This window comes from Podospora pseudoanserina, chromosome 4 (genome assembly GCF_035222485.1).
Source record: "Podospora pseudoanserina strain CBS 124.78 chromosome 4, whole genome shotgun sequence".
Lineage (NCBI taxonomy): Eukaryota > Fungi > Ascomycota > Sordariomycetes > Sordariales > Podosporaceae > Podospora > Podospora pseudoanserina.
In genome coordinates this window covers 787850-813881 of record NC_085923.1, presented here as the reverse complement: position 1 = coordinate 813881, position 26032 = coordinate 787850, and the positions used below count along the sequence as shown (strand labels likewise).

General features: G+C 52.4%; 12 protein-coding genes across 12 annotated transcripts; 7 read left to right on the top strand and 5 right to left on the bottom strand.

Annotated features, from left to right (window-relative positions):
• Nucleotides 1-741: 741 nt before the first annotated feature.
• Nucleotides 742-3162, bottom strand: QC764_000440 (uncharacterized protein). Its single transcript, XM_062939763.1, has 2 exons — nucleotides 2415-3162; nucleotides 742-2359 (listed from the first exon to the last, which is right to left on the bottom strand). The coding sequence occupies exons 1-2, from the start codon at nucleotides 2933-2935 to the stop codon at nucleotides 883-885; spliced, it is 1998 nt and encodes a 665-aa protein (XP_062800134.1). The 5' UTR covers nucleotides 2936-3162; the 3' UTR covers nucleotides 742-882.
• A 3003-nt stretch (nucleotides 3163-6165) lies between these two features.
• QC764_000430 (uncharacterized protein) lies at nucleotides 6166-7392 on the top strand (the record flags this gene model as incomplete). The annotated part of the gene is made up of 2 exons (XM_062939761.1): nucleotides 6166-6288; nucleotides 6325-7392. 2 exons carry the CDS (start codon nucleotides 6166-6168, stop codon nucleotides 7390-7392), a joined length of 1191 nt encoding a protein of 396 aa, XP_062800133.1.
• A 154-nt stretch (nucleotides 7393-7546) lies between these two features.
• Nucleotides 7547-9066, bottom strand: QC764_000420 (uncharacterized protein; the record flags this gene model as incomplete). Its single annotated transcript, XM_062939759.1, has 3 exons — nucleotides 7547-8570; nucleotides 8627-8841; nucleotides 8905-9066. 3 exons carry the CDS (start codon nucleotides 9064-9066, stop codon nucleotides 7754-7756), a joined length of 1194 nt encoding a protein of 397 aa, XP_062800132.1. The 3' UTR covers nucleotides 7547-7753.
• A 243-nt stretch (nucleotides 9067-9309) lies between these two features.
• Nucleotides 9310-16101, bottom strand: QC764_000410 (uncharacterized protein; the record flags this gene model as incomplete). The annotated part of the gene is made up of 3 exons (XM_062939758.1): nucleotides 15831-16101; nucleotides 11010-15771; nucleotides 9310-10955 (listed from the first exon to the last, which is right to left on the bottom strand). Exons 2-3 carry the CDS (start codon nucleotides 11509-11511, stop codon nucleotides 9310-9312), a joined length of 2148 nt encoding a protein of 715 aa, XP_062800128.1. The 5' UTR covers nucleotides 11512-15771; nucleotides 15831-16101.
• QC764_0062720 (uncharacterized protein) lies at nucleotides 11741-13486 on the top strand (the record flags this gene model as incomplete). The annotated part of the gene is made up of 1 exon (XM_062940537.1): nucleotides 11741-13486. One exon carries the CDS (start codon nucleotides 11741-11743, stop codon nucleotides 13484-13486), a length of 1746 nt encoding a protein of 581 aa, XP_062800131.1.
• On the top strand, nucleotides 14363-14881 carry QC764_0062710 (uncharacterized protein; the record flags this gene model as incomplete). Its single annotated transcript, XM_062940536.1, has 1 exon — nucleotides 14363-14881. The coding sequence occupies one exon, from the start codon at nucleotides 14363-14365 to the stop codon at nucleotides 14879-14881; it is 519 nt and encodes a 172-aa protein (XP_062800130.1).
• Nucleotides 15192-15614, top strand: QC764_0062700 (uncharacterized protein; the record flags this gene model as incomplete). Its single annotated transcript, XM_062940535.1, has 1 exon — nucleotides 15192-15614. One exon carries the CDS (start codon nucleotides 15192-15194, stop codon nucleotides 15612-15614), a length of 423 nt encoding a protein of 140 aa, XP_062800129.1.
• A 313-nt stretch (nucleotides 16102-16414) lies between the features above and the next one.
• Nucleotides 16415-18167, top strand: QC764_000390 (uncharacterized protein). Its single transcript, XM_062939751.1, has 2 exons — nucleotides 16415-17829; nucleotides 17882-18167. Exons 1-2 carry the CDS (start codon nucleotides 16680-16682, stop codon nucleotides 18079-18081), a joined length of 1350 nt encoding a protein of 449 aa, XP_062800127.1. The 5' UTR covers nucleotides 16415-16679; the 3' UTR covers nucleotides 18082-18167.
• A 661-nt stretch (nucleotides 18168-18828) lies between these two features.
• On the top strand, nucleotides 18829-20613 carry QC764_000370 (uncharacterized protein). The gene is made up of 4 exons (XM_062939749.1): nucleotides 18829-19435; nucleotides 19498-19738; nucleotides 19793-20061; nucleotides 20124-20613. The coding sequence occupies exons 1-4, from the start codon at nucleotides 19333-19335 to the stop codon at nucleotides 20309-20311; spliced, it is 801 nt and encodes a 266-aa protein (XP_062800126.1). The 5' UTR covers nucleotides 18829-19332; the 3' UTR covers nucleotides 20312-20613.
• A 109-nt stretch (nucleotides 20614-20722) lies between these two features.
• QC764_000360 (uncharacterized protein) lies at nucleotides 20723-21783 on the top strand. The gene is made up of 2 exons (XM_062939747.1): nucleotides 20723-21292; nucleotides 21352-21783. Exons 1-2 carry the CDS (start codon nucleotides 20957-20959, stop codon nucleotides 21700-21702), a joined length of 687 nt encoding a protein of 228 aa, XP_062800125.1. The 5' UTR covers nucleotides 20723-20956; the 3' UTR covers nucleotides 21703-21783.
• A 438-nt stretch (nucleotides 21784-22221) lies between these two features.
• Nucleotides 22222-22744, bottom strand: QC764_0062650 (uncharacterized protein; the record flags this gene model as incomplete). Its single annotated transcript, XM_062940534.1, has 2 exons — nucleotides 22222-22261; nucleotides 22342-22744. The coding sequence occupies 2 exons, from the start codon at nucleotides 22742-22744 to the stop codon at nucleotides 22227-22229; spliced, it is 438 nt and encodes a 145-aa protein (XP_062800124.1). The 3' UTR covers nucleotides 22222-22226.
• Nucleotides 22745-23466: 722 nt separating this feature from the next.
• On the bottom strand, nucleotides 23467-25457 carry QC764_000340 (uncharacterized protein; the record flags this gene model as incomplete). The annotated part of the gene is made up of 4 exons (XM_062939743.1): nucleotides 23467-24701; nucleotides 24760-24937; nucleotides 24993-25333; nucleotides 25397-25457. 4 exons carry the CDS (start codon nucleotides 25455-25457, stop codon nucleotides 23467-23469), a joined length of 1815 nt encoding a protein of 604 aa, XP_062800123.1.
• Between the last annotated feature and the right edge of the window lie 575 nt (nucleotides 25458-26032).

Here is a 26032-nt window from a genome sequence, read left to right as displayed (position 1 = left end):
CGCGCCCGGCTCTGGCTTCCTCAAAGCATAGCCCCAGATCTGATTCCTGAGTTCCTGAGGGAGATACGGGAAGTGGTCAAAGCGTTGCATTTTGGGAATAGACTATGGTAGAGAGAAACTCAGGATTACCAAAGAAGTTATGTTAGGAATGCTTTTCGTTGTTCTGCGTTTATAAGAACCTACTCTTGCCAAGATATTGAAATGAAAGATGTGATAGCTCTCATAAGATGTCTAAAAACGAGAAGGAGAGCGCGGATGTGTAGTTGGCTGGAGGTTCACAAAATCACAAGCTCTTGTGAGGTCTGGTATAGGGACAAAGGGGAACAAATCCATCGTTGGAAAGGAAAGAGAATCTATGGGTTGACAAGTCGACCCATTGACTTCAAGATGTGGGAAGATTCGATGATAACAGCCAGGCTGTGAGGCTCCTGAAATGACCCACATGCTGAGTTAATTGGCGAGGATATTGCAAAGAGTAGCAAGAGATCATCCCAAATTTATTACCATATGTCATTTAAGATGGACTTGGTATGGGTGTAATGAGTGTGCCGTGAATTGCTTCTAGGGCTGGACCAGCCTCTGCTGCAGCCAAGTCCTCAACAAGACTTCTTCGGGCTCTGAGATGGTTCAGGGAGGTGACCCCTTTATACCAGAATGAACATTGGTCTGACTGTCATCAAACGCTTCCTTGTAGTCATGGCCAAAACAATGTGCCAATGCCGATTTGCAAAGGAGACTTCTCAGGAAAACATATTGGGATACCTTGACGAAACCTGATGCCCGCAGTAAAACCATTTGGATCACGAAAGCAAGGTAACTATTCTGATATTGGTTACATCAGATACCTAGGGTAGGCACCAACAGCGCCACATCGCCCAAATCTCACCACCGCCTAGCATCCGCCAAAACATCCACACTTGCCTTCTCACTCAACAAAAACGTGCTCAGCACCGGGAACGCCCCTGGCGTCTTGGGAAACGCACTCCCATCAACCACCCTCAACCCATCCACGCCCCTAACCCTAAACTTGCTATCCAACACCGCCAACCGATCCCTATCCCCACCAATAGCACAGGTACTAGTAGCATGATGCCCAAAACTCTGATCCCTCGCCCACTCCTTATCCCCAGCAAAACAACCCGTCCCCCCGTCACAAGGCGGCTCAGTAGTCGTCATCGGCCCCGTCGGCCCCTCCACATTCCCATAAACCCTCCTCCCCCAAGCAGCCGCCTCAGCCAACGCTCCCAAATCTTGATCAGCCCCCGTCTGGAACATCTCAAAGTTAATCAAGGGAGTATCCTGCGGATTCGCACTCCTCAACCTAACAGTCCCCGCCTGGGAAATAGGATTGATCTTTACAACCGAAAAGCCAAACACCCCCAACGGATCAGGAGGGATAGCCACAACCGCATCATTGGGCCAATACCCCCTGAACGCAAAATTAGCCAGACTAAACACGAGAATGTCAAGCTCCCCATCACCGGAGTAGTTCGTCTTGAGCATAAAAGCGTTTGTGTTAGCCGCCGGGCGGGCATAGGGGCCAAGACCCTGATACCAGAGGTCAATGCATGGATCTGGGACGCCAGGGGGGCCGAAGCCGAAGAAGCAGTCTGGCTCGCCTGGGATGGGGATCGTGAAGAAAGGTTGGTTGTCTTTTGCGATGCCGACGACGGGGTATTCCGGGTTGTCTTGGAGGCGGGAGCCAACGCCGGGGAGGTCGACTAGGACGGAGATATTGAGCGAGCGGAGGTGTTCTTTTGGGCCGATTCCTGAGAGTTGGAGGAGTTGCGGGGTGTTGAAGACGCCGCCGGAGAGAATGACTTCTTTGCGGGCTCTGACGGTGCGTTTGGTGCCTGTGTTGGAAGGGTTGTGGCGGGCGTCGGCCGAGTAGAGGGATTGTCCTTCGAGGTACTCGACTCCGATGGCACGGGGCTTCTTGTTTCGGGGTCTGTCGAAGAGGACTTTGGTTACGAGGCTGTTTGTTTTGAGGGTCAGGGGGTAGCGAGGAGATCCACTGGGTTTTTTGGCAGCCAGAGTGTCAAGGACGATGGTGCGGGCACTGAAACGACCCCAGGTTTGGTTGGCGTGGAAAGGAAGGCCGAAAAGACCTTGGGTTGTGTCTCGAGATGGAGAGGGGTTGTTGAGATCGCGAGTCACATCGGTGAGCGCGTTGTTGGGGTTGCCGCCGATGGATGCAATCATAGACCTGAAGACGGAGAGAATGCCGGGACTGCGAGAGTAGACCTCGCCATCATTTCCGTTGATGTCGAGATAGCCATTGAATCCATGGCCCAGGGTTCCGGGTGGGAGATAATGGTTCCTCTCAACACGCGTGAAGATCTTGCGAATGTTGTCACCGCTGTGGAATTGTCAGTTCTCGACAAAGCCGCATATCTTGTGAGGGGATCACCAACCTCCAGCTGCGGTCACCCGTTTTCCTCCAAATTTCATCCCAGGTGCTCTTGCTGGGCAACACTGTAACGCCGGCGTTGATGACCGACGACCCACCGAGAGTCGCGCCGCGGGGGTAGAAAACACCCAAAGGCGTGGCATCAGCTGGAGCAGAGCTTCCATTGCCAACGAACAAGGTCCCATCAGCACGTCTCCATGTCAGGTGGTTGTTCTTTAGCTGCTGCGTGTCGTCGCCATACTGCCTCACGTAAAATCCCCAGCGATTGGCATTGGACGTACTGCCGACATTGATGAGCTGTGTTCCAATATCGGCGCTCTGGTCATCGCCTGCCTCCAGGAGCAAGACAGAGTATCCGTCTTTGGCGAGGTTGGAAGCAAGTGGAGATCCGCCGGGTCCACTGCCTACAATCACATAGTCGTAGACATCTTGATTGTTGTTGTTGCCGCCACCTGGAATAGCAAGTGCGGGGGTGGCGCACAGGGCCAGAATGGCCGTCAAGCAATGCGTAAATTTGGCTGCCATTGTTGCGACTGAAGAGAAGAAAGAAACCGATTGTAAATGTCTGGCAAAGCTCTACCTCCTCTTATACCACTGCAGTCATCTTCACCTTACCAAGGAACTAAGCCATACTTAGGTTGATATTCTGCTCTCCAAGCCATGGTGCAATAGTGCTGATTTGGGAATCCGAACCAGCGCAACAGCAAGTCTGGAACCGTCATCAGTCATCACACCTTTACGTGGCATGCCAGGGGTGTACCAGCATTAGTCGGGGAGAGCCTTACCTGAACAGTCAGGAACTGCGTGATTGTGGTGGACAATATTCTGCGCCTCGTGGTAGTTTTGCTGCAATGCAACGCTAGCTTACGCCATGCAGCTCTGAACCAAGCTGATGGGCAGGCTCTTCAGTGGTTGGCTCTGGGGAGCAGGGTTCCGAATGTGCCGAGTCGATGATCACGTTATGCCAACGCTTGTCTTTTCCGTCTACTTACGACATGTGTCTTTTCAGCTGGACATGTCATGAATCGAGATGCACCTAGAGACACCTGCCGGGAGTAGGCCCTTTTACAGAAACCGAGTAGGCCTTCACAAATCCGAGTTAAAAGGGCTTTGAAGATGGTTAATAGGCGTTTGCAGATAGCCACCAGGCGTTGAAGGTCAGGTAATAGAGTTGTCTCGTATCTAAAAGGTCTCTCTAAGGAGTTGAAACAATACCTATCTAGAGCAATCTCGGGAGACATGCCTTCCAGTCTCAACCACCTTACACAGGGCAGCTAAGGAGGCGCCTGGGTGTCTCTTTGTTTAGCATGAGCCACTCGGGGGTTATATTTTCCTCTCGTTCAACGATAGCGAAGCAACTACCCTGCAACTTGCCTCGGTACTGCCACAGGCTACCAAAACCAGAAAATACATTTACCACCTGCGTACCCCCTCTACTCACCTTCCAAAGGTTCTGGACCCCGGGACACCATTGAAGTGCTCAATAAAACCGTGGAAATGAATGTATGATGTACAGAAAGGGCAGGAGATCTATGGACTTCTTGTATATAGGATCTTCAGCGAACCCACTCTCATCCCCCATTCTTAACTCCAGAAAGCATCCAGTACGAGACACCATAACTGACCCATGGCTCGGCATGTCCTGGTCGCTGATGTAGGACATCGCAGTAACTGCATAGTAATCGAAGCCGCTGTACCCTTCAATTCCACCGGTGAAATAAACCCGGTTCTCTGTTGTCCTTGACTTGGGTAACTGACCGTCTGAATCTTTGGCTGGTTGTGTTCAAGCCATTCATCCTCGTCTTCGGTCTCCCTGAAACGATACGTGCCGAGCCTTCCCTTCCCCCAGATCCCACAATCAAAACAGCACTTTTGTAGCGGGAAGACAATGACGAACCAGCAACCTTTCCACACTACCACCGCTCGGTGCGCAGCGCAGCGTTGATCTCCGGAATAAAGTATGAGGCCAGTTTGGTGGTGATTAGCGTGACGATGACTTGGTTTCCAAACTTGGTAGCGAATTGACAGTCGGGTAGATCTGTGATCAGGTAGGTGTGTGTTTGTATCTCTTGACATCCTTTCGTGCGCTGATCATCTGGCATTGCCCTGCTTTGAAGAAAAGTAGAGTGATTATTTCGAGTCCTCCAAGACCCTACGTAGTGGTATTAGCCAAGCAACAATAAAGCTAATGGTAAGACGACGTGACGGGTGACAAAATGACACAGGCCACACTTTTAGATACGCATTCTGACTAGGTAGCCATGCAAGCATACATGGTTCTTGAACTCATGAAGGGATCTGCTATGCTTGGTTGGACGCCTATTACATCATCTAGCCTTCAACTACCTGCCTACCTGCCTTAGGTATATCAAATAAGGTCCCTGGCTAAGTGTCTTCTTGGCTGAGATCTGTCCACTCCGGGGTCTCGTCCTCCGCGGAATCCATCCATGAAATACAGCGGTTTTCCTCAATTCCAGGACATCAGCTAAGGGAAGGATAAAATATCTTCACAACCCGTCTACCCTCGTCACTGGCCTTCCACAACTTCTACCCTCCATGGCACCATTTAAGTGTGGCGCCAGCTGGGTTAAAATGATGATGACGAGCAGCTCGTCCCCGTAGGTTACTGTAAAGCGGGACTCAGGTTGGTGACCAGACTCCAGGCGCGACGGTTGGTACGCATAAACTGCAAGAGAGATGCGATATCGAGATAGTGTATAGCCTCATAGGTCAGCTCAAGTGGAAATTTCTCCAAGGCTCCGAGGTTGGCATTCGGGGGGTTGACAGGAAACGTGTCGCTGCTTTCGGGAGGTGCGAATGGATGTGGATGTGATGTTGTTCGCTTCATGCCCCTGCTCATCAAGCTCCGGGTTATGCCAAGAAACAACACGGAGAATGGCACTCTTGTCCAAGTCGTCCATGGGATATGGTTTGCTGCGGCGCGATTCGGGAAAAGGCTCATGATCTGAGTCGGCGTCGTCGTCGGTCATGGCTGCTCCCCAAGTTGGGTGTTTGCAGTCGATTGAGAAGTATTTTGTCGGTGGGTGGGTAGGTAGGTGAGAAAGGCTGTTGGTCAAAAGAAAAATTGCAACGGGCAAAAGGCTGCATTTATAGGTACTGACTTGAGTTTGTCATCTGTACCCAAACCTTAACGAGCCTGTTGGTAACCTTTGAGAACTTTCGTGACGCCTATCAATGTAAGGTAAACTACGTACGTACCTTATCTTTGGAGACTTACGACCTAGGCAGGGATCGTCCAAAGCTTACAAGCCTAGAAAATGTTATGTCCATGAGTCCCGTACTCAAGATTGACCATATCAGTATTTTCAATCTTGGATGTCAGGCCCAGCCTTGCTACTCGAAATGGAAGGCATATCCCATGAGTTCAATGCACTTGAGAGTTGGGTACATACGTGACCAAATGGAGAAGCTGAGAGCCTATCTCCCTCAACGACCAACAAGTGGAAACGACTGAAACTCATCATCTCCCTAGACATGAAACGAAATCTCTTGGTGGACAGCTAACCTTGGAAGTGCTGCAACAGCCTTCTCTGCCCAGCATCGCATCTTGCCATTTTTCCCAGAATATTTGGCAAGAACCAGATGGCAAAATGTCTCTCTGCTCTCATCGTCCCTGAGAAGCAAAAAAGTCCCTCATCTGAGTCCCAACACATGATACAGCTCCAGGAAAAGCAGTCAAAAATGGGCGATCCTCAAACGAAGCAGGCCCCGTCTCCACCTTCCCTAGCTTCTCTATGCTTATTTTCCCATCCTTCCACCGTATAATCCCTCAGCTATTATTTCTTCCACCCCGTCAGTTCAACCCAATGCCCCCCGGCCCTCGATACTCACACCACTGCCCATCATCGTCTCTTCAACCACCATCCTTTTTTCAACCACCATCCTTTTTTCAACCACCATCCTTTTTTCAACCACCATCCTTTTTTCAACCACCATCCTTTCTTCCACCACCAATCTACATCAGCAACCCCAAAATGACCACTCTCCACAACCACCCCATCCTCTCCCTCTACCCCCCCATCGACCCAGTATGGGGTGACATAGCCCAACTCATCAAACCCCCTCCCACCGTCCTTCCAACCCTCTCTTCGACTCCCGATCTCACACCCTTTAATTTCCTCAACACCCAACACGACACCACTGCCCTCACCAACGCTCCTTCCTCCGACAACACTCAAATCGACAAGCAGCTCAAAGAATCCTGGAACAAAGGCCGCGAGTACGGGCTGCAGGAAGGAGCGTTGAAAGCCGCCAAGAACAAGGCAGCGGTCTTGACAGGGATGCAACTTTTCTTTGGGGTGGTGGTGGATAGTGCTCCTGTTGTTGAGGAAGAAGGTGATAAGGGGGGGGTTGAGACGGAAAGATCAAGCGGGATGGAGATGGTGATTTGGACGCCCGATACCAGCAACAAGGACACTGATGATGAAGAGGGGACAGAAGAGGGTGATTTACTTGATTTTGAGGAGATGGGCAGTAACAATGTTGAAGGGGGTCTGGGTATGGCTGAGACTACCGACAGTCTCAGTGATGAGCAAGTGCCCGTCACCATGGAGCAGTCTAACTCTCTCAATGCTACGACCGCCCCAATCGACGCCCTCTACGAATGGTTCGGCATACCCTCACTGTTCAATACCCAGCCTGTGGCACCCAACTTCTACAGCACCCGTACCATCCCACCCTACCCGTTTGATGGTGATGCCGAGCAGCCAGACGTCCTCCTCCTCGGCCCTCTCAGCGAGCCTACCTTTGAGGAGTGGAAAGGTGACCACGGCCGCGGCTATATAATGGGCAAGGCCATGGGAGTCTTCTCTACCACTCTCATTCACAAGAATCCGGACGAGACTTACGTCAGAGTCGAGTTTCACTCCCGCCGTACAAGAGATGATGCGCTGAGGGTGTTTGGTGGCGTTGTGGATGAGAAAGAGGGTCCGTTGTTTCTGAAGGGCGGGTATCCTTGGTAAGTGCATCAACACGACATCGCAAGGACCACCCATGATACTGACCAATGTGTAGCGGTGGAACCATCATGTTTGCTTGGAAGTGGAGGGGGGTGGATACAGACTGAACACCTCTCCATGGATTCCATGGCTCGATGTCGCTCCAGAGCTCTCACTGCTTAAACCGTTGGAAGTGGGCGGTGAAAATATCTATCTGAATATGTTACCCACAATGCGGCCATGAGGTACATACGGGTATCTGGTAGCTGGCCTAGCAAGATTTCATTTTTCTGCCATCTCGACTCAAGACCAATAACATGGTAATATTACGTCAAAGCCCAAGTGCTCGCACCCATCTTGAACCATTCTTGATCAGATATCCATCTCATTCCGCATCCTCCCACTGATCAATTAAATCCCCCATCCCCACACCCTGCACCAACCTCTCCATATTCACCCTCACACTCAACCTCACATACGGCGTCATCTCCTTATCCTTATTCACAAACCCACCCCCAGGCGCCGTGATATCCGAAGCTGCCCCCTTGCCATAGTGATGACTGAACAGCGGAGGCTGCACAGTAACGCAAACCGGTCGGTTCCCGGTCTCTCGAGGATAAAGTCCATCACACCAGTCCCCCAGCATCAAATCCCACCCTGCCGTCAACGTCTTCAACCCGAACTGGTATAGCAACTTCCGAGCACCTTGTTGACTGACAGCGTATGCTTGGGTGCACGTTGTCTTGTCCGAGGCATGCACGACTCTCGTGTGGGGTGCGTACTCTTTGGCAAGCGAGTCTTGGAGGGCAAAGGGATGCGCCTTCAGATGCTTGGCATCAGGCACGGTGACATCGCTGGGGATGGTAACTCGCAACAACGGGACTCTGTTCATTGTTGGCGTTTTGCTTTTGTGGGCGACAATAGTAGAGGCAGATGGAAATTCCGTGCCGCAATGACCCAACCACAGGACATCCCAGCTGTCCCCGTACGGTGTAAGGCGCGAGCGAAGATTTATCGGTATCTGAGAGACCGAGAGTTCGGAACGGCCCTCGGTGTCTGCAAGCGTCGATCTCGTTCTCGGGGCTGGTTGAGTGAAGGCTCTCGCAGCCTGAGCAAAAACTTGCATCTGTTCTTTGAGCCGGATGTCCCAGTCTGCGTCGTCTTCGAGGATAAGGGCGCTGGTTAAGTTATCTTGCACAACGCTGTCATCATATATCAGAATGAACATTTCCATCCAAGGGAAGTAATATAAGCCCACCGCTGCAACGCATTCATATGCGCCCTCCAGGACCCCTTATTTCCCTTTGAGATCTTCTTGTCCCAGCTGTCACCTGGTAGAACCCTCTCAGGCACGTCCTTGCCGTCAATACCGTCGATCCATTTGACGTCAAGCCTCGTCAAAGCAGCGGCCAAAGTCATGGCATCGCGTCTGTCTGATCTCTCTGGGAGGTTGATGACGAATATCTCCTGGAACTGTTCAGAATATCAGCCAGCTGCCCTGGGGGCAAGAGTGTCAGGTGGCAGTGCAATACTTACACCAAGTGTGGAATTCAGAACGTCGGAGAAGGCCTTGCCCTGTACTCGCGGGTAGTGAATGCCGCCATCAGACTGCAGACCCTGCGGCCCAAAGAACCAAAACACCACCAGGACAACAACAACTATGAGAGCCAGGTACCGGTGACCAAAGAGCACAGGCATGGTGGATCCATCGAAGCTGGGCTGTTGGGCGGAAATGTTGAAGTGTGAAGTTCTTGAGCCAAGATATGACGTTGGGATATAGTTTGACCAGCGGGTGGAAGCGACGACGTGGAGGTTGGAGAAGGTGGGTAAATGCGGATAAAATCGCCGGTTTTCTTGATGGCGGGAAGGTGCCAAGCTACCGATCAGATCTCAAAGAGCCGCCTCCTCTTGATGATTGTCGTAATGCATTCCGAGTCCGTTCTATATCAAGAACAACGTCCTCGTCGGGATATGCTCAAAATAATCAGCCGCCGATCTTGTGTCCCACCAGCCCTCTCCATGTCCCTTCTCCATATTGACATAGCCCACCCTCATAAAAGTGCCCTGCTCTGTCGGCACAGGCAAGATGAGTAGACCTGCTGCATAATAAGCGCCATATCCTACGTTGCCGACACCAGCATAGACAAGCAGAACAAATAGCGCATCGAATGTTGAGGGGGCGACATCAAAAGTGGCCACCCCAATCTGCTCCCCACCATAACCAAAGATATTCGGTCCAACAATGAAGTTCTTCCCCAGACTTATTCTCGTCGCGTGACGCACAGGAAGAATACGCCCTCGTAGCTCCAGCTTTGCTCCCACTACATCGCCGTAGTTTCCCAGTGCACCACTCGCACGGAAAGACAGGTCGACAAACTCACAAGAGTAATCCGAAAACCCAAAGGTGGAATCGCGAGCGGCCCAAAAGCTGACCTTGCCACTGTAGCGCGCCCAAGACCAGGACGGCAGTGTACTCGAGGCCGGGGGATTCGTTGCCGTTTTCCCTCCGTACCAGAGAAGTCCCGCCAGAATGTCCTCTCGCCAGAGTCCAGCAATGTAAAACAAGTCAACAGACTTGGCCCATTCCTTGGCAATGCCAGCTATGGCAGGCAGCTTGTCGGTATGAAAAGAGAGCTGGCGCCCGCTGTACTCCTCAACTAAATTGTACCACTGTCTCATCCTCGCTGCGAGCTCATGCTTTGCTTCGGTCCAGTCTGGTGGTATTCTGTTGAAGTTGGGGTATACGGACTGGTATGGCGCAAATATGTCCATCCTTTCCTTCCACATGGCAGGTTGCACAGCGTCTTGTTGGATGTAATGGTATTTCCCATCTTGGCGGATCGAGGTATGTCTGCACTCCCAGTACAGCTGCTGAGCTCCGTAGTAAAGTATGCGAGGCGACAGGAGCTTTTCCTGCAGTACCCAACCACGGCTGTCAAGGGGTGTCTGTGTCAGACGTTCAATTTCGAATGTGGGATCCCGAACGTAGATGCTGCCCACCAACTGATCGTCCGGGCTTCGGTACTCGAGTCGACATGCTGGGACATCACGGTGTCTTGTGATGAAACAGCCATCCCGGGCATTTCTGGCTGCTCTTGCGGCTATTGTCAGCACGCTGTGTTTGTAAATCTCTCCCATCATGGCTGATTCCTTCTCCCAGTCCTCTTTGGAGTCTTGGAGAATGCACAACGAGTCAATCCACAGATATCGAATTCCTAGCCTCCGCGAAATACGGGCTGCATCTCTGAAGGTCGGAGGCAGGTTGGAAATGGCTTTCGTATGTTCCTCAATATTGTCACTCGTCGTTGTAATTGGCACATGGCCACCCCAACAATGGCTCAATGCGCTATATTGACCCTGTCGACCAGCAGTATGTAGCAGGTAAGGCACCCGAGAACCATCAAATGGTCCGAGGTCAAGAACTCGAGTAGGGAGACGTGGAATCTCGTCTCGTCGACCACACCCGGAGTGATTGCTCAGACATTTTTGAAGACATTGAGTGGCAAACGCAAAGTCATCGTTTGAACTGCCGTCTGTCATCGGCAACGGTCGACCAGTGACACCACCGTGGTTCGCAGCAGGGTCATCTTGGCAGACAGTCAGTCAAATTCTCAGTTGATTGAGACACTACACTTTCATACCTGCATATGCGAAAATGTCAAGCACCCCAGACAAAGCGAACTGATGGTCGGGGTGCATGCTCGGATCAGCGGGCCCATCATCACCATCCTCATCGTCAGTATCCGCATCAGGGATCTCCCCAGATGTGATGATCTGGATGCGATCCAAATATCCTGTTGGGGTAACGCCCGGCCAAACGACAAGAGAGATCTCTCTGCCGGGATATTTCTCGGACACGTGAGCTAGAACGTCACTTCCTCGGTCCCCCTCTCGCGAATTGCTTTGCCCCAGGGCGTGCCAGATAAAGCGACAAAGCACACATCCATGGTCCATGGATTGTTTCAGGGCGAGGTAGGTAGGCTGGTGACGCTGCATCTTGCGGTCATCCGACACGCCCATTTGATCCAGTGATATTTCTCGACATATCCCGCAAAGAGGCCGGGAGCTGGAATGATTCGACTGTCTCATTGTTGATCGTGAGTATGAGCTTTCAGCGTTCATGTGGCTCGTTGCTATCGCCATTTGACAACCTCGAAGCTAAGGTACGCACAAATCGGCTGCCTCCGATCCCAGCCAATAAGAGGTTCCTCGATTCTGGCTGACAATTAGCTGAGGCTGAGCCCAACATTTCCATACGTGATAGAAGCGGGGGAAACGCTCCGTAAAATTCGTCCAGACCCCATTTTCCGGCCCATTCCCCCAACCAGGTTGACCTCTCAGATCCACTCGAGGTCGCGCCGGGCAAACAAACATGCGTCTCCTCAATACCCGAACCCTCGCCTTCAAGCAGTTCTTTGGCCGCCGGCCGCCCTACGCCATCTTGTCGCACACTTGGGACGGAGAAGAAGTCTCACATCAAGATGTCCGGGACCAAATACCTTCGCTGCAGTCGAAACAAGGATACCGAAAATTACAGGAGTCCTGCAGGATAGCAGCCGAACAGCGGCTCGACTGGGCATGGGTCGACACTTGCTGCATCGACAAGATGAACAATGCCGAACTGACAGAAAGCATCAACTCCATGTTCCGCTGGTATCAACAGGCCGCCGCCTGCTTCGTGTACCTTTCCGATCTTCCCGCCACCGGAGAGCTAAAGACCAATCTTCCAAACTGTCGATGGTTCCGTCGTGGTTGGACCCTACAGGAGCTGCTCGCCCCAGAGAAAGTGCAGTTCTACGACAAGGACTGGAACCTGCGAGGCGCCAAAGACGGTCTTATCGTCAAGCTCGAATCCATCACCGGCATCCCAGCCGACATCCTCACAGGCCATGCCTCCATCCGCCAAATATCCATCGCAGACCGCATGTCCTGGGCCGCAAACCGGCAGACCACCCGCCCCGAAGATGTCGCGTACTGTCTGCTCGGGATCTTCGACGTCAACCTCCCTATGATCTACGGCGAGGGCGAAAATGCCTTTCGACGCCTCCAAGAGGAAATTATCCGCAAAAGCAACGACATGACCATCTTTGCTTGGCAGAAAAGTAACAAACATGTCACTTCTTCTCTAGGTTCAACAACACCGCACAGGTCCGGATCCCCCTTACTCGCCACCTCCCCAGACGACTTCACCCGCCACAACAAAAACGAAACCATCTCCATCCTCAGCGTCCGCAACGCCGCCATGAGCGCCTCCATCAACCCAGAGTACATCGTCACCAACAAAGGCCTGCGTATCACCTCCTCCCTCCTCCGTCTAACACAAGAAGACATCGGCAAACCAGACCAAGGCCTGCATTATTTCCTCGGTCTAGGGGAGATAAAACCCCGATCCAGCCCGCCCGGCCAACGAGGAAGAATGATGGGAATCACCCTCAACAAAAACGGCCCCGACTTCTTCGTCCGCAGAAACTGCCCCTTACGAGTGCTATCCGAGCCAGAAGGTTCTGTTCTGCTGACAACCTGCAGAAGAAGCTTTTATATCCAGCTGGACGATACCGCTACCCAACCACTGAATATAACCTCACCGGTGGATGCAATCGCCTTTCCACTCCAACATCTCACCACCACCACAGACCCCCGGGCCCCAGAGAAAATCACGGTCTGGCCGGGAAGAGCTCGGCCAGAGAGCCACTGGGACGAAACCCGGCGTTTGTTCTTCCGTTCCAACAAACGGTTGCTAGTACTGGCGATATCAGCCTTTGCCATCTTCCAAGATGGTACAAGGGTGGAGTTGCTGATGTTGGTTGACCAGCGCGCCAAGAGGCCCGCTGTGCAGCTTTTTTTGCAGGAGAAGGAAGCGGAGTTGTATGAGTGGTTTCTTGGACGGACGGAGGCGAGCGATATTCATTATTGGGAGCAGCTGCCTGGGGAGTTGTGGAGGAAGGCGTCGCCTTGGCCGGGGAGTCAGGTTGAGGTTGTTGTGGGTGGGGGAAGGAGGTATGTGATGTCGGCGTGGATACAGGAGACTGATGATCCAGAGGCGGCGGCGTTGCATCAGGTTGTGTTTAGAGCTGAAAGGGCAGGCGGTGTGACGGACGAAATCCGGGCGAAGTTGTAGATATCATGGATGATGCAGGTGTGTGTATAACTTGTTTCCAGTTGCTTGGCTGCTGCGCCACGACATTTGGTGCCATAGTCAGCTGCCTGGTCGGAGTTTGAGCCTCACCCACCCTGCCATGAGTCCCTCTTAAGGCCTTCGTTTCTCTTGGCTTCTTTCAACCTGCCTGCAACGTGACAGTGCAGCGCAACGATGTTTCAGACAACCTTGGAAGCGACTCAGAGGCAATGGATTGGGACCACTTCTTTCTTTCTTCTCACGCACAACCTCCACATCAACCGTCGAGTACAACTGCCCCTCTCCTTGTTCCTTACCGCTTATCTGTGGTTTCTTCCAGTGCTCGCCACCGAAAAACCACCCCTATATGCACTGTCAATCCTCGTCGTCGCGTACGGACATGCATACTGGAGATACGGCATCAATCCCTTTGCCCAGATTGACAGTGCCGTCTCGCTGGCCGGCCGTATGCTCGGGTGGCGTTCGTTACTATTAGCCACTGTTGGAGTGATTCGCTGGTTGGAAGGCTTTGGCTTGTCAGGTTCCCGGTAATCTTCTTTCACGATCTCGAAATCAAAGCGTATTGGACCTTTATCTTGGTACCCCTCGCTTACAAGCTGCGTCTCCAGCGGGTTTTTGAGTGGTTTCAGGTCGAGGTGTGCTTCTTGTGGAGGCTGGGGGCGGGGGGCGTTGAGTGGGATAGTTCCGGAGCATATCATTAACGTCTACTGGAGGTACAACAAGGCTCATCATCAGCGAAGAGCCCACGCTTATCGACCAAGTCAACCCAAATTGCCGCTATACACTTATACTCCCTTATCTCCAGAGAAGACCACCATCCGACTTTTATTGGTTCATCTTGGCCACCGCCACAAGGCTATGTCATGCAATTTGTTCGAAGGTGAGCTCAAATCGGCCCCACCTTTTGAGGCGATCTCATACAGATGGGCCCAAGCCGAGAGAGATGACGGCGAGCACATAATCGTCAGTGACTGCACATTGCGCGTCGCGCCCAATGTCTTTGAGCTTCTTGGAGACCTCCGATTTACTCTCCTCCCGCGATTGATCTGGATAGACTCAATCTGCATTGACCAGCTCTCGGAAAACGAAAAGTCGTACCAGGTGTACTTGATAGGAGATATTGACTCATCCGCATCCCTGGTCACCATCTGGCTTGGCTCACCTTCGAGAGAGATGAGCTGGACAACGCTGAACCGGGTCATTCGCTGGTTGCCGAAGCGGATCACGGAAGTTGATTCTTTCGACAGGATACTAAAGAGTGTCTTGGCCACCCTTGCCTTCCGCCTGATTGACCAGCTTCGCATCAACACTTCGTTTACAAGGGACAATCTCAAGGCATATCGGGAGGCGGGCAAGTATCGCTTCACTGCCTGCTGACTTCCGCTTATGCATCTCCTCGAGCATGAGTGGTTCGAGCGCATCTGGGTGGTCCAGGAAGCTGTTCTCGCTTCCGAGGCTCGTGTCATGTATGGACGGATGTGTTGCAACTGGGACGACTTCTATCGAGCGCTTGCGATTGTTGAATCAAATGTTCGTCTCCGGATAGCATTGGAGTGGACGCAGAGTACAGATTGCTGGAAGAACAAAATGACTCTGCGGAATTTTCCATGCTGGCACTGTATGTTGCATGCAGCACTGGAGAGTAAGACGCGTTGTGGGAAAGGGACTGCCGCAATTCAAAGATGTCATGTCGACGGCCCATCTACTCAGAGCAAGTGATCTGCGGGACAAGGTTTTTGGAGTCCATGGGCTCGCCGCCAAAGGCGAAGGCAGTCGTTTCACGCAACCCAACTACTCCAAGAACACCAATGAGGTGTATTTGGATGCTGCACTGCGAATGATTGAAGAGGGTGGTCTTTTCGAGCTGTTGTCACATGCAGGGACAGGGTGCATCGATGTCAATGCATTACAATGTCCTCAATCGTGGGTACCGGACTGGAGCCTTGCTCGTCATGCTGAACCCCTTGGGTGCATCTCTGGTCAACCCCCTTACCGCGCGGGTGGGACTCCCAACGTTCTGGATCTCCCCTCGTTTGCTAACGGTCCTTTGGTTCTTCGAGGAGCGGAACTGGACCTCGTCGCCGAGCTTGCGCCACCTCACGCCCCTTGACTCGATGCTAAGCTCGCCAGGGTGTTCAAGGCTTCTCGGGAAATGGTCATGTCGTCGAGTCAGGCTGTTGATAGGTACCGAAAGAGTGCGGAGCCCACCTCGATAGAGGATGTCTTCATCAGATTGCTGATTGGCGATCGCACTGAGACAGAATGGCCTGCCCCAGATTCAGTTCGCGGCCTTTACGACCGGTGGCTGCTAACCATGAGGCTGTACGAGAAGATGTATCGACTGGTGGAAACCAATCGAGGGAACCACCAGCTGAGGACGACTATATTGAAGGCATGATGGCGAGACGCAGATATAGTGAACTCATATCCAGAGCTTGGCGGGGAAGGAAGGTCGCGGTAACACGGAATGGCTATGTGTGTCTCATCCTTGAGACATGCAAAACCCGGTGATGCTGTGTGGCTGATCGATGGGGCCCCAACGCCGTATGTTCTTCGTTCGTGGGAGACGGTGAACGGCGGTTGGGAGTTTGTTAGAGATTGCTATGTTCATGGTGTCATGAATGGAAGCGCCGTTGTAGCTAGCGGCCCCAGGAAGATAGTCAAGCTTGTTTAGGGAACAAACCTTTGCTCAGTAGCTTACTAGCACCATCGATAGCCCCAGCCACAACTGTTGCTGTCATAGCAGGAGAGACGAGCAAATATGGCGTGATACTCAAAAGCACCTTCCTCGTTTGATATTCATCAAAGCACCTTCCTCTTCTCAATCTTTATTTGAATCTTGGTAAGAGCCCAAGGCTGTTGCCCCTCCCCTCCCTCTCAGCCACAAACCCCGCTGACCATGTATTTATGCGCCGGTCAATTTGGGGATTTACCTTGAAGGAAGTCGCAAATTTTAAGCCAACATTACTCTCGAAACCCGGAGAGTTTTCTCCGCACGCAACATGTCGTGACGTCGACGATTTGGTTGAAGATATGGATGCCAAGACAACTCCTGTCCATATGACGGCAGCACTGTTACCGTCGCCGAACTCATGTCTTCTCCCCACAAATCCACTGTCCGGTATCTCTCACGACCCAAGGTACCCTATTTACATATATCGACAGATCATCCACCATGGTTGCAGAGAACATGACGGCCAGGCTGGCCGAGATGGCCCTCGGACACGGTGACCAAAACCGTGCGGCTCACACCGATATCTCTAACCCTGACCGCGACGGCGGCCGGTACACGGACGACAGCGGCGCGAAGATGAAAGCCCTCGCTTGGATGGGCAAGAACGACGTACGAGTCATCGAGACGTCCAAGCCCAAGATCGTCGACGACCACGATGTCATCCTCAAGGTCACTGGTTCCACCGTCTGCGGCAGCGACGTACACCTGATGCATGGAGTGGTGGTGCAGGTCGAAAAGGGCGATATTCTGGGACACGAGTTCTGCGGCGTTGTCGAGTCGGTGGGACCGTCGATCACCAAGCTCGCTGTTGGTGATCGGGTGGTGAACAGCTTTTGCATCTCTTGCGGCGAGTGTAGTTACTGCAAGGACAAGCTCCCTACTGCATGCGAAAAGACGAATGCCTCAACTCTTCACGCCAAGCTTTATGGCGGGCGCATGGGCGGCATCTTTGGTTACTCACACTTGACGGGGGGGTATGCGGGCGGACAGGCCGAGTACGTCAGGATCCCGCTGGCTGAGAACAACCTCCTAAAGATCCCTGACAACGTCCCGGATGAAAAGGCACTGTATCTCTCTGATGTGCTGCCCACTTCGTACCACAGCGTGGTCTACACCGGCGTCAACGAGGGAGACACAGTCGCCATCTGGGGCCTCGGTCCCATCGGCTTCATGGCGTGCTTTTGGGCAAAGAAGAAGGGTGCGACACGTGTTATTGGTATCGACAGCAACTGGCGGACCGAGTACGCAAAGTACAAGATCCCGGGGCTAGAGACCATCAACTATGCAACATTGGAGTCTGGACAGACAGTGCCGACAAAGATACACGAAATGGTGCCTGGGGGTGTTGATGTCAGCATTGATGCGAGCGGAGGAGAGTACGCCAAAGGATGGGCGCACAAGCTGGAGATGGCGATTGGGGCGGAGCAGGATACAAGCGAGATGATCAATGAATGTCTGTACGCGACCAAGAAGTTTGGGAGAGTCGGCATCATTGGTGATTACGTCGGGTTCACTAACCATTTCAACGTCGGTGCGCTAATGGAGCTTGGTATTTACTTGATCGGGTGTGGACAGGCTCCGGTGCAGAGATGTAAGTTTGCTCATATCTTTAGTGACCGCTTCAGTGGCTAACATTGCTTTAGATTGGGAGGAGCTTCTCGAGATGGTTGAAAAAGGAGAGATCGATCCCTCCATCATGTTGACGCATCGGTTCAAGATTGATGATATAGCAAAGGCATATAAGTTGCAGGAGAAGAGGGAGGAGGGTCTGGTGAAATGTTTTGTCGAGACGAGGTTCTCTGCCCCGCGTGCTGAAGGGACTCCGGAGCTCACGAGTTTGTAGTCTTCCCACTCCATCATGGACCTAGGTACCTTACAGGCCTGTATTGGGGCTAGCAATGGCGGCTCTTGCAAGCAAGAGAGTTGTATCGTGTTATTATTTGAATTCTCATGCACAGCCTTGTCTCATCGTGTCATCGCCATATTTGGAGTCTTCACCGAGCCGGGGGTTCATGACATCGACGGTGTAACCAGGTTAAAACATCATGGAACTGCAGGCCCCCCGACAAATTTTCCTTCTCAATTCAACAATCAACTCTTCGAGACGTAACGTCGTATCGTGTCTGGGAAGAAATCAGAATCGATTTTGGCATCCTCCCAACGTATGTCTTGGCAACAGTTCAGCCTCTGTTCTCACAACAGCAAGCCACGTCAGCTGTTGGGTTTAAGCCACCACGCATGTCGTCTGTAGCTTTGCAGTGTCAAGTAGGCAGAGATACAACGCAGAATGCATGGGTATAAGGGTCCTCGTATTCTCGAAGGGTTACCGGGGAAAGTCGGTGAAGGATCAGGCGCCCGGCGGGCATCGACTTAAAGAGTCCGAAGAATGCCTTGCAGTTTCGAAAAGGCACATTGATGGCGTGCTTTGACAAAGGTTAGTCCTGGATTGGGTCTCAATGTTCAATCTCAGCACTGCAACCTTCTAAAGACCCAATCTCAGCTTGTGCTATTCCGCCCATTTCCTCCAAGAGCCAGAGATGCCGTTCATGGTAAATAGGTAGGTGACAGGAAGACACAACCCTCGTCTGCCCGCCTTTGAACCGCTGGATCGGCATTTTACTTCCCCTTAAAAGCCTTGCCCCGATCCGCGGATTGAGGTCACATTCTCGGCTTTAAAGCCACCTTACATGCTACCGAGCATGATATCGCAGGGAAATGCAAAGTCCCAGGACTTTGTTGTTGTCTGATTCATGCGGATCTTTACCCACCTGGCCGGCCCATATCCGACTGGATCAGGTCGGATTGGGGCACTGTGTAGGATCCGACTTCCCCCAATGAAGTGGCTCCAATTAGTCAAAGTGCAACCTGGAATACCACATTACAAACCTGGGCGAAGGAGGCTATGCTCGGGTTCGCATGATGTCGAGCCGCTTGCGCGTCCATATGCGCCGTCCGATGGAACTTGCCGTGCTACCCAAGATCCTGGTGCATGTCTGTAGAACGATCGATATAAGACGGAGCTTGTCGTGGCCAATGTTGAGATGAGAGGCAGGTAGGACAGGTTGACGGTTTTGTACTATCATTGTCATTCATCATGAGACTTGCAGCCTTTCTTTCTTTGGCGGTGGCCGCTGCAGCTGTCAATGTGTCCAACAGCGACCCCTTTGAGCAATGGCATGGGCCTAAGGCAGGCGATGGTGCGTAATTCTCACAGCGGGAGATCTGTGATGCCTGATTGCATCAGCTAACATTTTCATAGTCCGTGGGCCATGCCCATTCCTAAACACCTTTGCCAACCACGGCTTCCTCCCTCGTACCGGCAAATACATCACCCTCGATGACCTCACCAACGGCCTCTTCAACGCTGTCAACTTCGACGCCAACATCTCCGCTTTCCTCTTTGACTTCGCCATCAGCACGAACCCGGAGCCGAACTCTAGCTGGTTCTCTCTTGACCACTTGACCCGCCACAACGTGCTGGAGCATGATGCCAGTCTCTCGTATGTCACACCCCCATAAACTCCAATGGATTGCTCTGATATATGTCTTCATAGTCGCGTCGACGCCTTCCACGGCCACGCCGACATTTTCAACCAGGAAGCCTTTGACGAAACCCGCTCCCACTGGGGCGACATCGTGAATGTCGAGAGCGGTGCCGCTGCCATCGTCGCTCGCATGAAGACATGCAAATCAACCAATCCTCAATACTCCCTCTCCCAACTTGGCGAGGCTTTCATCCTCGGCGAGACAGCCGCGTTCATCTCCATCCTCGGAGACGCTGAGGCCCTCACTGTCGAGAAGACGCGTGTGGAATACCTTTTCCGTACGTTTAGCATCGTTCTATCACACTCATTGAAGTTCCGGTTTCTGACTTGGTAAATATAGAAAACGAGCGTCTCCCGACCGAACTTGGCTGGAAGAGACCCGAGGCTCAGTTCACGACCGATATTCTGGTGCGGAACCTGCAGGCGGTGGCTGTCGAGTATCAGAAGAGGCTGAACTCGACTGTCTTGAGGAAGAGGGGGGTGGATTATGCTGAGCGGTTGATGAATGGTAGGGCGAGGGTGTTCTAGACAAGACGTCTGGTTTGTGCACAGATGAAAAGGATTGCAATATCTAGCTAAAGAACCAGGCTGCAACACCTGTAGAAGCCTTTGGCCACATTGCACATGTCTCCCGTCCAATGTCGGGGTTCTTACACACGTTACCCCTTCGCCTGGTGTTCTCAGCTGCTCCGGCCCGTCTGGGCTTCTAACATGGCGCCTGTCAGGAGCAAACTGCCCGCGCCGGGATGAGTGTCCCGAGCGACAGGGACGCTCGATAGGAAGGAAGTGACTGCCATTTTCAGAAGGGAAAGATGTCGCCAGCCCGGAACCGGGGCTCCGCTGATGAAGAAGCGGAGATGAATAGGCGACTTCCAATTAAAAATGTGGTGATATCAATGAAGATGGGTGGTGACGTCATGAGCACTTCACTTGTCGTACCTTCACTCTCCACCACCACATGAACGCGTCATTGGACTAGATGTAAATGATTCAGAGGGAAGGAGCCGAGAATTGGTTGCCGATATTTAAGAACCTGTCCCAAAGCTGACGAACAGCCATTTCAAATCTCGCAGTCCTCATTGATCAATTTTCTCGACTTGCTTCACCACTTCGACAAGCCACAACAACACTTAAACAACCACAACCACAACCACAACCACAATCACAATAACCATGATGCGTCTACGCCCTCTCGTATCAGCCCCTATCATGAGCGCCTGGAGGCAACAAACCCTCCCATGTGCGGCTCGTCAGTTCTCAGCCTCCGTCAAGCCCGGCACATCCATCTCCGAAGTCATCACCAAAGACCACCGAGAGCTCGAGCAGTACTACAACGAAGTCATCAACTCCAATGACCCCGATCACCAACAGCGCTTTGGCAACCAGTTCACTTGGGAGCTGGCGCGCCACTCGGTCGCCGAAGAGCTGATTGTCTATCCCGCTTTTGAGTCTCATATGGGCGACAAGGGCCACGCCATGGCCGAGGATGACCGCAAGCAACATCACAGAGTGAGCATCTCCATTTAGCGCTTCCGATACAGCACAGTCATACTAACAAAAATCAACAGGTAAAAGAGCTCCTCAAGGAATTCCAGAACATGAAGGCCGAGTCGGCAGACTATGTCCCCAAGCTGAAGGAGCTTTGGTCGGTCTTGTCGCAGCACATCAAGGAGGAGGAGGAGAATGACCTGCCGGCGCTCGAGGCGGCGTTGCAGTCGGCCAAGGGCGAGTCGGAGGGCATGGCGAAGAAGTTTGGTCTCACCAAGGCGTTCGTTCCATCAAGAAGCCACCCAAGTGCGGGGGAGAACCCTTATTTCGAGTCGGCCATGGGAATGTTGGCTGCGCCTATTGACCACATTGCGGATATCTTTAGGAAGTTTCCTGGGAACACCAAGTCCCCCAACCCATCTACCAAGTAGATGGAGACATGAGATAGGAAAATGGGAGTTTTTGTACATACTTTAATGCATAATTTGGACTTCTGTTTCGAGTGCGGTATGCCTGCCTACGTGCACGATAGCTATGGTCTCAGGCGCTCGACAGGTTCTGAGGAGGCCTGGTCCAGTAGACCCAACCACGCATAAATGGGTTTTGGATGAGCTTCATACCCAGGTATTTCGACGGTTTTGAGCTCCTTGAAGCCGATATTCTTAAAGGACAGCCTGCCTATGGGAGTCCCTGCCACTCCTATTCCAGTACCATCTTCCGTCGCCAAAGCAAGAAACCAGGTGGTGATGCTGGTTGCGTGTCCTCTGCCAATAGGCTGGCTGGGTGGGTGGCGATCATTTTAATCACCTCTCGTTCTTTAAACGCACTGTAGGAACTCATTTTAGCTCGCGGCGGCTTATATAACACTGCCGAAATGGATCGCAACGTACGCGAGCTCTTCGGGATGAAATCGTGTCGTCAAATATCTTAGCCCCCACTGGGTCTTTGTCGCGCGTCAAAACCGGATCGTCAGTGTTTGGTGGACCGTCCCTATTGGAGGCAAAAGATCACATCGTCAGTGATGCTGTTTGCAGCCACGATGAACCAACAGAGTGAGGTAGAGACTTTACCGTTGGGTTGGAACTGCCCATGACGCAGGGAGCCTGGCAGTAGGGGCAAGGTTGCAACTGATACAACGGCCTTCCCCTTGTTGAGAGAGTCTCGCGGAATTTGCTCCTCAAACGGAGGATATACCCCAGCCAACGCTTCATGCACGTGTTTGCTTTCAGATTGGTCAAGATTGTCTTGTACGACTAGGACTATGGAGTCAGGGTCGAGGATGGCATTGCGAAAGGAATTACGGTAGCTTGAGAGGGTGTCTGTGGGATACTTGCCGTGATGAGATCTCTCATAAGTGAACCATGAGGAATAGAAGAAGGATGAGGCTGCGATCATGCCAATTTGGGGGATGTCTTTAAGGCGGGCAAGGCGAAGGGCGGAGGAGCTGGAAACATTGAGTTGGAGGTTGACCATTGCTTGTGTTTTAATTGTTAGTGTTTGGCGTTGAACTGTCCCCCATGGCTAACGAGCTTGGGGCCCGTGGACCCCGCGTGTTGCCAACGCAGAAGTTCAGGAACTTCAGATGAAGAGCCAGTGTTTGCAACTCGGGCACAAATGCTCCGGGCGTGGTCGCTTCTCACTGTAGTGGGTCGTTCACTACCTACGTACAAGCTCTGTCCCTGCTGATCTTCGGTAGTGACATCACCGCCCGTGGCTCCACAAAACTCCACCAAAGCTCTGTTGTTAACCTCACCTCATCAGCCTCCAATGCCAAGTCTTCCCTTTCGCACCCAAATCGATTTCTCCCACCAAGCAAAAACTGCGAAAATGCTTAGAATACCGAAAAGAATCCCTGCCCTACCACGGGTCTCGAAGTCGTCGGCCATTGAAATATATCTCCCTCATTCGACGCAAACACGCTCCATCCAACAGCAACACCACCAACCCAACCAGCAGCCCTCATCACAGCCATCCACAGAAACACCGCCGCCCAACCCCCAAGAAGATGCCACCCCACCAAAAAAGAAGAAAACCCTCAAAGAACTAGACGAAGAGCTCCGCCTGAAAATGGAAGGCCTCTCAGGCGAAGGAGGCGAATCAGGCGTCGAGTACGAAGACGGGAAGCCAGTCGCGATGAAGAGAGGCGTGAGGGACAACATGTTTCGCTACATCTAACCCTCCTATCATGTATCTAGCTAAATACCAAGACCAAGCTCCCCAATAATAACACCCGCCGCCTTCTCCCCCACCGCCATAGCCATGTTATTCGTATTCGCAGCTACATTCCCAGGCAGGACACTCAAATCGGCGATCTTGAGGCCTGTGGTGCCGTACACATTCAGGTTTTCGTCCACTACCGACCCGATTTTGCATGTGCCGAGGGAGTGCCAGGTCGTGCTGACATTTTGACGGATATGCTGCTCGATTATGGCGTCGTCTTGGGGGGTGTAGGAGATGTTGTTGACCTTGCCGTTGAGGGGTTGGTTGAGGTGGACTGCGCTGGCTTTGGAGGAGGGAGGGAAAGGGGGGTGGCAGGGGGTGACTTCACCGCGATAGAGGGGCAATCGTCGGGCGATTTCACGTTGGGTTTTGTACAACCAGATGTGCATTTTGATGTCAAGATTGTTTTTGTCGGTCAAGAAGCCGGTTTTGAAGTCTGGTGGAGAGGTCAGTTCGGGGCTGGTGATGTGGATGTGGCCGCGGGAGTAAGGGTGGACGGTGAAGCAGCTGATGGAGAAGTACTGTTTATCCGGGCCGAATACGGAAACGAGGTCGGGGTTGTTGGGGAAAACGGCTACGGGGGCGATCATGCCGAGGGGCTTGTCGGGGGTGTTGGCGAAGTCGTTGTTCCAGGCGGCTTCAAAGGCCGGTCCTAGGTCGGTGATGTCTTTGTCGGCAAGAGGGCGGAGCTTGCAGGTTACATCCATGGTGTTCCACCCCAGGGTTGGGTCATTATTTTGGATCAGGGTGGCTGGATCTACGCGACCAAGGGCGACAGAATCGGCTGTCTCCGATGGGGATAGAGAGGAGTGGTAAGGGTACACGCAGAGTTGGTGGTCTTCGTATTCTGCGCCAACTCCGGGTAGGGGGACAACTACTTCAACTTTGGCGCGGGAGAGAACTTCGGGGGAGCCAATGCCAGATCGCTCGAGAATGGGCGGTGTGCCCAGGGCGCCGGAGGAAATGACTATCGTTTTGCGGGCTTTGACCGTTTGGGTGGGTGAATGAGTGTCGTGGTAAAGCGGGTTGCGGGTGAACTCTACAGCCCTGACGCGCTTGTTGTCGTCGAAGAGGACACGGATGACGCTTGTTTCGAGGAGGACATGGAGGTTGGGATTGGTGCTGGATTGGAGGCGGGGGTGGAGGTAGCGGTTCGCGGTATCTTGACGCGCACCGTCGGGAGATACATAGCGGAGGGCGGGTTGGGCTCCTGTGTTCCCGATTAGCAGGTCGATAAGAGTTTAGCTGCAAACTGGCACAGAACATACCAATTCCATTCGAGGAGTCCAGGTTCTGGAGATCATCACTTGTGGGCCATCCCGTTTCTTCGACTACAGAAAGGAACTCATTTTGGAACCTGGTAGATGTGAAAGTGCCAGTAGAAACATTAATGGGACCATCATGACCATGCGTTCCATTGTGGTCCACTCCGTGATAAGTCTCCAGCTTTAAGTGTGTCAGTGAATCCAGTCTCTCAAAGCATCCCTTGGTTAATACTGACCTTCTTTAGATACGGCAACATCTCATCAGCAGACCAGCCCGGCACACCCCACCCATCGAAGTCGGACCTCTGAGCCCGAGTGTACATCATCAGGTTGATCGACGACCCGCCCCCGAGAACACCACCAGCAGGGACAATGATCTCTCGACCATCCAGCTGCTCCTCCGGCGCTGTTTGGTAAAAAATGCTTGCCTTGCTGCCTGGCACAATGTTTTGCATGAAGAACAGCGGATATGCGATTGTGGGCAGGTCATTATTGCTGCCGCGCTCAATCACCAGGATGGAAAGGTTGGGATCAGCATCTGTTAGTCTTGCGGCGACAATACAACCGGCCGTGCCACCTGCCCGCTAAGTTAGGCCTCTCGTTCACTGCTTGTCATTAATTAGAACGGTGAGAGTCTCACCTCCGGCGATGATAATGTCGACCTCGGTGAGGGATTCCGGTAGCTCTTTGTAGAGGCCCATGGTGATGTCCAACTGAGTCTCAGTGCAGAAACGGTCAAAAGCGGTAGTGAAATGCGTGACTCTGACACCTTTATCGGCGGCATTCAACCAGTAAAAGGTTGCACATGTTTACAACCTCAAACTCGGACTTAGAGTCGCAACACAATTTGGAGGCATGCGAGCCACATCTTGCTTACTGGCTGGAGGGACTGTCATGCAACAGTTGATAGGTTGCATACCGACGCAGAGAATGAGCCGAGACTCGAACTTTGCATGTTGCTTGGGTTGTTGGTGGTATCAATGAGGGATCTGGCAACAGCCAAGTAAACCCTGCAGTGCCCAGAACTCCCCATGGACCTCGTGAGCATGTAGTAAGCACTGTTGCAGGTAGTAAGCTGCATCGGATGAATCCCTATTCCCATTCATCGATGGGTCCTTGTTACAAGAAGATGCAGGTTGAGAGTCAAGCAAAGTCTCTGCAAGAAATAGGGATGTCATTGCTAATGCATGGCTGGTACTCTATCTAGCCAGCTCCCTCAAAATTACCACCCAGTCCGATCCAGTAAACAAATATAATTCCACATTGAAGTTGTCCA